The following is a 10,728-nucleotide window of genomic DNA, read 5'->3' as shown; positions in this document are numbered from 1 at the left end:
AGTGTATAAATATTTTTACATGAGTCATTTCACTTGGTAACGAGTCATCTATTCAAATTGAATAGAAAAGGTTCTTACTTTAACGCTGTGGTGACCTATGTTGATTTTTTTATATTGTATCTTTTCTCTTTGCTTTTCAGGTTCCTGAGTTTATTGAAGAGGGCAGTCTTGAAACAGGAGAAGACAACGTAGTGGTAACCTTTGGAGGTGCTGTGTGCACCCTGCTGCAGGTGCCGGGATTGCATTATGACTCCCCAGACCTAGTGACATCCCCGGGTGGTGTCTGCAGCGGCCTGGTCCTGCCCTGGTCCAGTGAAGGGTCTCTGCGGCAGCAGGGACCATGGCGGCCTCCAGGACAGCCCCTCGGTCTCCTCGGGACATTGCCAATGTGATGCAAAGGCTGCAAGGTAAGAGACAGAAACGTCCGTGGTTTGTTTTTTGTTTTTACGGTGCTTTAAATACAGCTTACCTTAGAACCTTTTCAGTTTGCTTGCATTTTTATCCAATTTTATGAAACCGTAACAAGAAACAGCAACATGTCTTTTATCCCAGTGTTTTCAAAAGGGTTTAAGATTCTGTCTTCTTTATGTAGACGAAAGACGAAGTTCTTCTTTCGGTTTTGTGTCTGAGTCCTTAATGGTTACTCAGTGTCCAGTGGGAATTCAGAGTTGCTGCAAACTGTCCTTCAACAACAAATGACAATACACCACCACACCGTGACAGGGCCCAGGCGAGGTTGTCAGGACATTGGTAACAGATAATTAGACGCTATGGTCAGATGCTGTGGTAAACCAGAGGCTTACTTATCCCAACAGGGAAGCCCTTAGAAATACAGAAAGTCTTTAAGCGAAATGAGCCAAAGAGGCCCAAAGGGTGAAATGACGTGACGGAACCAGTGGCTAGGGGCAGCCTGTGGGCCGGAACCACTCCTTACCAGTGCCCTTTCTCTAAAGGCAAACTGCTTTGTGGGAGAGAATTAACAATGAAATGTTATGGCAGCTCATAAATTAATTCCTAATCGTGAATTTTCTTTAAGCAGGTACATTTCTTGAACCATAAAAATCATCGTCATCTATAGATATGAGAAAATATTGCTTCTCTGTCACAGTCCCCATGCTACCTCTCCCAGGCTTCAAATGTGTATTTTTAGGATATAAAAATATCCCACATTAGCAGGGATTTGCTGTAGTCTTTGTCAAGAGAGCTTAAAAATAATGTTAGAGTTTGGCCTTCAGATTTTCTAGACTCTCCAGCAGGTGAGCAGTGTGGTTTTGCACCACAGCCGTCAGATTAATCTGTCATAGCCCTGCTTTCCTTGCTTGCAATGGGCTGGATGGGCATGGCCTTAATTTTCAGTTAAGCAGGCTTGACTTTCAAGTACACACCAAACGCTTAAACCTGGGTATTTATGGCCCAGAACATGCTCCCAGCTTTAGCAGACCAGGGGTTGAGTGAATCTAGGAGTTTCTCCCCAGACCAGAAACCACCGATTAGAAGCTCCCACAGTCACCTGGCCCTACTCGTTTCTATCTGCCGGGGCAGACCTGCGATGCTTCAGTGAGAGAGGTGCTTGTTTCACATTTATTGTCATAGGATCCCACTTGCGATGCCACAGAAAGAGCCTGTCCAGATGAAAGAACAGATTTCTTTCGCTTATGTGGGCGCAGACTTCCTGCAGGGGCTGAATAAACCTCTGGCTGGGTCTGCCCAGGGCCAGGGTCTCTGGTTTAAGTGGTACATCTTTACTTGGGTAGATGGAGGCCGAACCTGGAGCTCCATCCCTCTGTGTCTGTCTTGGCTGTTTGCCCGGGAGTTAATTACGGAACCATTTTGTGCATTTTGTGTCTCAGTGACCTCATCTTGGAAATAATGGAAAGGAAACCTACAGGTCCCTTACAAACTATGGGGCAGATAAGGTAATGAGGCAGATTTTCCTTTGAGTCTATTAATGTGAAAATTCTCTGGATGAGATTGGCAATGAAGGGAAATTATCAAGAGTAAATTTGAAAAAATAATTCAGAATCGGATTATGATTCTACAGGCACTTTATTCTTACTGTATTTGGGTTTGAATGACAATTCTTTTGAGGTCAGGGGTGAGAGGAGAGAGCTTAGTGTTTTATTTTATATTTTTTGTAGTGGACGTATAAGTGTGTGTTTTTCTTGAGATGCATGTGGAGTGGGGGAAAACACTGGAGCCCCCACCCCCATTCCTCACGTGTGACAGTCGATGTCCTATTTAACATCTATGCATTGAAGGACCCCCACCCCCACTGGCAAAATGTGGACTGTTCTCCTGACCAGCCCTCTGGGATTGTTGTTAAGCTCAGTGAGATAACAGATGAAAGGTGCTTTGAAAACTGTAAATACTGTGATACCATGAGCTGTTTCAACAGCCCTGGAAGAAAATTGAATGAGAAGACACAGGCCTGATAATCTGCTGCAAATTTTTCATATTTGGGGAGGAATGATAATGGTCATATATATTCTGTACTCTATAAAACCAGTGATTTTATTACATGGTGAAGGGACTATACTTCTGTATTACTTTTTTCCTTTCTAGTTAAAGGAAGCGCTGCAGCGTATCATAAGGGTACTGACAAATTTAGAACAATAAACCTTACAATTTAGAAAGAGATACAATTTCTGAGCACTAGATAGTTATCATTAGCTTTTAGCCTCAATTACTTCATTATACATAGTATTAATGGCTACAAAATGCAAGGTCTTAGCCACATCTAGCCTGGCCTGCATCAGTGGAAGCAAAACCAAGGGCTGCTAGTGAAAGGGGCCGCCTGTGAGCGTATTGATCTGCTGGGTGGTTCTGCTCACTCAGCTGGCGAGGGGCATGTCTCCTCTTGCTCTCAGTTCCCCCGGGCAGCTTACTGATTGATGCTTTGAGCCCAAGCAGGAGTCAGCCTCCCCAGGCAGAGGAGACCTGCCTTCCTTCGAGGGCATTTAGTAGCCCTGCTTGCCTCCTGGAACCGCCAAGCCAGTGACCAAGTTCCTTATAAATGGACGGTTGGCATTACTGCCCTGATAGTGAAGACACATGAGGAATTTATTGGAGGAAAAATAATTTTCTATTCACTTAAATAGGACCAGAGTTGCTATTTTCAAAGTTCAAATCTGTAAGAACATTCTTCTAGAATCCCCTTTTCTTTGCCTGGATAGATAATCTGAGTAATAAGTGCTTTCCCCCTCTTGGATTTTAGTGTCATATCAGATCCATGTATAACTAATAAAAAGCACATAGCTTTGAATAATGGCAACTTAGCTTTCCTTTCTTGCTTATTTAGTTTACGACCATAGTTGTTGGCTGTTTTTATGCTTTTAATTTTTATTTCTAACGCTAGAAGATGAAAACCACACACAGATTGCTGCATAATTTAGCTGCTACTGTAGCCATTCAGTATTTCACCTTTGCTTGTCTGAGCCTAATGTTTTAGGCTGGGATCCTGCATTATGGATGAGCAGACAGACTGCAGTGCAGGGTTTCATTTGATCTTAAGAATAATGAATGTTTCTGTAACTTTCAGCAATTTAAACATAACCTTAAAAGCAAATACAGGACAATATTATAATACAGGGGCATTAAAATTTTAAATGCATAAAATTAGTATATACATTTTCTGCTCTTAAAGACCAAGGGGATCCATTTCACAGGTGGCTTGTGGAGACATTTTAGTTTATAGTCACATCTAAAAAAATAAATGCCTAAACTCTTCAGATTATAAATTTCTTGAAGATAGTGATGAGAGTTGAAGGCTCTTTGTGATTCTTCGTAGTGCTTCTGACACAATGATTGCTTAAAAAGAATTTGTTGACTGCATTTTATCACATACATTTTTTTCATTTGAAGATAATCTACTAAACATTAAGGGTTCTTAAATGAACATGTCAGTGTTGGCTGTTGTAGGCAGGGGGATCACTGCAGCCTTACAGAGCAGGTGGTAAATTCCACAGAAGGCGCAAATGGGCCGGCTCAGGTGTCATATGGAAGTCGATTCAGTAACAAAGTGAGGTGACTGACTACAAGGTCGAACTTTGATGTTTAAAACTTGTGAATAAATTCAAAAAAACAAATGAGAAAAAAAGATAAGCATTTACCCTTGGAGACATACCTATGAAATTCGCTAACTGTTCAGTAAAAAATAACCATGGCCTCTTAAAAAATTCAAATCTTTTTGGTTTAATATAACATTTTCCATAAATCTATTACATGGTGGAAGAAAACCTCAGAGTAGCAAAAAAGTTGACTGAAAAATAGAATAAACAAAAATAAATAACGAAAATGCAATTTTCTTTTAGTTTAGCATTAAATAAGCGAGGGCAAGTTTGCCATCTTGTGAAGATTCTAATTTTCATAGTGCTTTGAGAGATTAAGTTTTATAGTTTACGATTCTGACTTAATCACTCTTATTAAGCCACTAAACAATGATAAAAATCAATTTATTATATTTAGGCTGAAATTCTTTGGTTTAATCTCCTTCTACAATGAATGTTGTGTGATCATATCTCTACTTTTAAATAGAACAATTTTCAGCACAAAACAATGATCATTTCTTTATACTTTGGAAAATCATAGTTAAATGAATATTTGATGTATAAACCACAATCCCTAAATTAACAAATTGAAGATGAAATTAGTCAAGACATGTAAAAGCAGAGGAAGAAACCAGTTAGCTGGGATCCTACTTTGTCTGCTTTGAAGAGTTTTTTCACCCGAATTTTTAAAATCAAATTAGTTTTTGACCATAAAATTACTTTAAGGACACACATCTTATCTGAATGGGTGACTGTGTCAACCTCTCAGATGTGTGTGTTGTTTTTGTAAATCTAATGCTTTAAATCCTAAAGGTCTATTCCATGTTCACATTACTTTTTTAACGTATTAAAGAGTTCACATGGGTCTAATGCCCTGTCCTCGGAGCCTTTCTGTTTGTAGAGCCACTCTGTCCATCCTGCTCTCTGGAGAAAGAGCCTGAGGCCTTCAGGATCTTCAGGGGCCTACAAAAACATTGGCTCTCAAACAGAAAAAGAAAACTGCTAAATCCAAATGAACAAACATTTACGAATTCTAAAATTATGTCAACGAGTCAAATGTAAATCAAGTCAACTCAAACATGACGTGTAAATATATTTACTCTGGGGTGTGGGCGCCCTTTGTCGTGCTCGATACAGGGTGTGGCAGGCTCGAGAAGGAAGAGCGCCTAAGACTTACAAATCAAACGGAAGGCATTCCTGCACATTCCCTCCAAATTAATTATCTTTAACGTGCACTTCAATTTTGTTTCTCCCATGGTGAAAACCTTCCTTGACTCTTGATGTCCCTATTAAAGTCCCAACTTCTTGGCTTGGTGTCCCTGTTCTAACTACATCTTCATTGTCTAGCATTTGTCTTCTCTTGTTCCCCTACTGAACCCGAGATATCTGCCAAAGGACACTACTGGCAACGCTCGAAGGTGCCCTGGCTCTTCTGTCTCCTCCTGGAGCACTTCCAGGAATGAGCTCTATCGACTGCTTCTAAAACTCAACTTATCTTCAAGGCCCAACTCAAGGCCCATCTCCAAAGCCTCCTCAACGAAAACTTTCTCACAGATATAATCAGAAATTCTCTCTTGTCTGCCTAAATTCCTTTAGCACTTTGTAGCACTGTTACGCAATTTAGTATTGCTTTGCTTAAGTTATATCTCTGTATCTAATCCACCTACTCCAAGTACAGGGGCAGAAACTGGGTCAAATTCATATCAGTGCCCTACACATTGACTAGCAGTACATTTCATAATGTGGATACTTCATAAGTATTTGTTGAGTGAATGTATTTAATATCATATAGATACTTAATGGTGAAAACAGAGAGAGGTAAATTTGATAACAGAGATAAGAGTGACTTGGACTAGATTTTATTTTATTATTCTTATTCTTCTTATTTTCAATCCTTACCGGAGGATATTTTTTCCATTTGCTTTTCAGAGACAGTGGAAGGGAGAGAGAGAGAGAGAGAGAGAGAGAAACATCCATGTGAGAGAAACACATCAATTGGTTGCCTCCCACACACGCCTGCAACTGAGGTATGTGCCTTTGGCCTAAACTGAACCCAGGCTGATGCTCTAACCACTGAGCAAGACCAGCTAGTGCTTTTAAAAAAAATTTAATTAACTTATTTTTTAAATATGTTTTTATTGATTTTTAGAGACAGAGGAAGGGAGAGGGAGAGAGAGAAACATTGATGAGAGAGACACATCATCAAGTGGCTGCTTCCTGCACGCTCCCCCCCCCCCCCCCCCCCGCACTGGGGATCGAGCCCACAACCCAGGCATGTGCCCTGACCGGGAATCGAATTGGCGACCTCTTGGTTCATGGGTCAGAGCTCAACCACTGAGCCACACCAGCTGAGCTGACTTGGACTAGATTTTAAATAGTGGGTAGGGATAGAAGTGGTAAAAATCTAGATATATTTTTAAAGTAAAAACCAGAATAATTTGCTAGTGGAGTGGATGTGGTGTGCCAGAGAGAGAAATGAAGGTTGACCCCCTCGTTTTGTATTTTGAAATGAGGAAAGACATAAGACTTTTGGGAGTAGGATTGGCGGGGGGGGATCAGGAGATTGGTTTGCTGTTTTCTTTGGACATAGTACATGTTAGAAGCCTAGTGGACATCAAAACATCCAAGAAGGAGGTTGGGTCTGTACTACTGCAGAGATCCAAGGAGAGGGCACAGCGGGGAAAACATTTGGGAATGATTAGCACGTAGATGGTATTTAAAGCTGTGGGGTTGGTTGACAGCACCAGGGATCAAGGACAGGTAGGAAGGAGGGGAGGTTTGAGAAATGGAGCGTCTAGTGTTAGGGGTGGGAGAAGAGGGAGTCCCCTGTGTGAGACTGAGGAGCCGCAGCCTGTATGGGAGAGAAGAGGGAAGGAAGAGCTGGAATCTAAGGGAAGAGAGAGTTCAAGGGGGAGTGAGAGACTGTGTGCATAACACCATTCCCCATATGCTCACATCTCCAAAGGTTTATAGTACATAAAATATGTGTCTTTATACATAAACAGCAGGCCTGAGGAGGTGCAAGTACATGTGCATATAGTTCAAAATTGTTTCTGGAAGCATAGTCGTGTGCATTGCCAATAACAGGTTGCAAGGTTCTTGGACATTCCCTGGATAAGAGCAGTACCTTAAGAATGTATGAAATATAATTCTGTACTTGCTGTAGAGCCCAGTCAAAAATGTATCCTAAGGATGAAAGGTCTCTCACTCAGGCCCTGAATTCTCCATTCTTGTGGAGTTGGGGCCCCTTGCTGTGAACTGACAGATGGTCCTCATGAGAATGGTGTCCCATGGATGTCGTTTTGGACACACGTGTGTGTGTGACTTGCATCTCAGTGCCTTCTTTTCCTGTGCACCTCTTTCCCTCATAAATCTTCACTCACATCCCTTGACATTATTTTTTTAGATTCCTCTCACACAAAAGTAATAGAATTTCTCTCCTGTTTTGGAGAAAATCTTTATGGAGTCGGTGTCATCTGTTTTCATTGCTTTGATCTTTGCTTAATTAACTCCTCTAGGGCACAGTTTCTAGAAAAGAAAATGGAAAGAGTGACACGATAGGTGTTTGGGTAGCTGAAACACTGAGGACTCTGGGGGTCCTCTCCATCTAGACTAGGACTGGGCCCTTCTCAGAAGTACTGTTGCTGGAAAACTACATTTGAATTTAGGAAAATCTTCCACTGAGCTGGTAGCTATGTAACCCTGCCTGTGTTAGATCAGACCTGGGGCCTTCGGTGAGCCTCCGTAAGAAGGGTGAAGACCACACAGGTGCCCATGAACTTCAGAGTTCCATTAATGCGTCATTTTGGGTAATGGAGAAAAATCCTAGACTTTCAATGTCATGTGAGAGGTCCCTCACATATCTTAGGAAACTCAGAAAACCATTTCACATCCCAGGTTATGATTTTCCTCTTTTATTTTCTTTCTAATCAGGGCTGATGACAATATTGACACATCTTTTTCGTGGCATTCACAGCTAAACACATAGTTCCTGAATTTTTTATGATGTTCTGCAGTTTAATTAAGCACTTGTTAATCATGGGTATTAAGTTAATCATGCACTTGTTTGCATAGTTGAGAAGTTGTCACGTAGGACTATATGCAGCTTTGCCGTGATGCTAAGGATGGGCAAATTATCATTTCCTCTCTGTTCCTACTCAGATAAATGAATGGAAGTATCTGGGAGGAAAAGAAATTGGCTACTCCTCGGACAGGGTCAGGGTCATGATTTAGCTAAGATGTTGAAATCCTTGGATGCGGTGAAGTTTGCTTCAGTATTTTTTAGATGGTTTCTATGGTAACTCAATGTTCTTTTTTCCCCCATTGTTCACAAAGGCCTCTTGGATTAAAAACAAACAATTCCTTCCTCTACTGATATTAATCTTTTATGTTTAGTAAACACTGGTCTCCACCCACGTTTAAAAAAAATGTATTTAGCACAAATTGTACAACTGTCCTCCGTTCTTTCGCTTCCTTTCTCCTCTTGTATCACCACCGTGGCTCACGCGGCACTTTGAAGCCCTGTTGTCTGTTTCTTCTCTGTTATACCCTTGACTTGTTTCCTGATTTGGGAAGAACTTTGTGATTCCCAGGGCTTTATCTTGTGGGTTTTTTGTTGTTGTTAATGTACCTACTATTTTATGAGCCAAGAAATACACCGCTTCCATACTGATAGCACGTGTCTTCAGCTTCTTTACTTTTCTGAGGGTTCTCACAGATGATCTCACTTTATCCCATTGTGGTTGGTTTACTTCTTGCTTCAATATTGAACAGAAAAATGTGGAGTTTTTACCCAGAATCCTGGGAGTGAAAAGTAGACTGTACCCTCAATATTGTAATGAGAGATCTTTCAAAACACAACTCCCACTCTGTCCCTTTTCCCTGCTACAGTGACTCATCCTAAGATAAACTCATTATGCAAAAAGGATTTTTATGATCTCGCTCCTATTAATCTTCCTTTCTAAACACCCTTCATAGATTACGGTGTTCCAGTCACCCTGCACTCCTTTCAGTTCCCCTTAATCTCACTGGGATCTCACTTCCAGGTCCTTGCAAGCTCCCCCCCGCAGCCCCACCCCTGTCCTTTCTCTGTTGTATGTACCTGGGCTCCAGGAAACACTGTGTTCCCCGGGCGGCCTTTCCCAGCACCACCAGCCAAAGGGAAAGGACCCCTCCTTTGCACTCTATGTCAGCGGGCTTCTATTCACGCATTAGTTACATCAGTCTGTGATGGTTTGTTTTTCTTCCCCTGTGTCCTATTAGACTATTAGAATCTTGAGGATAGAGGCCTTGTCTTATCCAGCTTTGGATATCCAGTAGTGACTGAACAAAACCCCGACATGTAGTAGGCACTCAGCCCGTTCGGTTGTGTATTCTTACATATAGCCAATGTTTTTTGAGCATCTGTGTCCAAGTACTCTGACTACAGGTATAAACATGATTGATATACAGAGCTGCTGTCCTCCTGGGGCTGTAGTCTACTGGAGCGACGTGATAATTAACAGGAGTTTGTAAACGGGTGATAGGTATGCTGATGGGTAAATATGTTTGATGGATACATTAGATTTCCACAAAAACATGCAGTTAAAGTTAAGTAAGTTGACCACAGTAGCAGAACATTTAATGGTCTAAATTATTTTCATGTAATCTTTTACTCTGCCTGAGTTGAACACACCTCACTCTTAAAATCCCAGGTCCTTCGTTTTATATAGGATGGTATGGTGGTTTAGATTGGAAGAGAGCTTATAGTTCATAATTTAGTGTTCTTAATTTGCAGGCTAAATAAAGTCCTAGAGCAGTGAAGTGAAAAGCCAAGGTCATAGATAGATATTTGAGGAACTACAATCTCTGAGAGAATCGAGGGTAACTCGATAGTCATACATTAGTGCATAGTCCTTCAAGGTTATTCGTTTGTGTATTTTGCTAATGATCTCTGGATAACTGTGGACAGGAGGCAAGATTGGCTACATAATTTTCAGAGCCAACCACAAAATGAAAATACGGGCCCCTTGTTTGATAATTATTAAGAATAATTAACATGCAGTGTGTGTGGCCCCATCTAAGTGCAGAGCCATGTGCAATACTCAAGTCATTCATTTTTAGTTCTGTTCTGAGTTGAAAAGTCAGCACTGGCAGGAGATGAGACTTTGGAGGACTTGGGACCCTGAGGACTTTAGGGTCATCATAAAGGAGACATTAAGAGGTGGAAAAAGATGAAGCAAAACGTCTAAGAGAGCCTATAGCTATTTCAGAATTGTACCTGGAATCAATCCGGTATAAAAGGCTAGCAAGAGGAGAGGTCTCTCATCTCAACACTCCCTTGACCAGAGCACTAAGCTGGATCTTGAGAAGTTATTAGTCAACTGCTCTCTGCTCAGCACACTGGGCGACTGGGAGTCTTCCCATCACATACCACCTTAACTTTTAGGGTTCAAAATAACATCACAAATAATGGATCCATGGCCACTTAGTAAATTGAAGCTTGTCCGTTCATTTCATCAAAAGGAGAGAGAACATTTTGAATTTTAATTATTTAATATCCAGTTTTCTACCCAAAACTAGCAGCTACTTTTCTTATTTCTTGATACATTCCTGCTAATTATGTCCCTTTAACTTCTCTGTCCCTACAATTAGTAGCACTATAGTCAGATTTGTAAGAAGTAAGCATTATGGCATACGAAAA

At 41.1% G+C, this 10,728-nt stretch overlaps 1 protein-coding gene across 1 annotated transcript in view; it reads left to right on the top strand.

Moving 5' to 3' along the window:
• Positions 1-262: 262 nt before the first annotated feature.
• Positions 263-10,728, top strand: part of SYNE1 (spectrin repeat containing nuclear envelope protein 1) — a 346,443-nt gene continuing 335,977 nt past the window's right edge. The window contains exon 1 of the mRNA XM_087817695.1: positions 263-407. Within this exon, the coding sequence (XP_087673821.1) occupies positions 341-407 (67 nt within the window). The 5' untranslated portion in view covers positions 263-340. The remainder of the gene's footprint in view (positions 408-10,728) is intronic.

This window comes from Miniopterus natalensis, chromosome 5 (genome assembly GCF_054644295.1).
Source record: "Miniopterus natalensis isolate mMinNat1 chromosome 5, mMinNat1.hap1, whole genome shotgun sequence".
Lineage (NCBI taxonomy): Eukaryota > Metazoa > Chordata > Mammalia > Chiroptera > Miniopteridae > Miniopterus > Miniopterus natalensis.
This window is presented reverse-complemented; position numbering and strand designations above follow the sequence as displayed.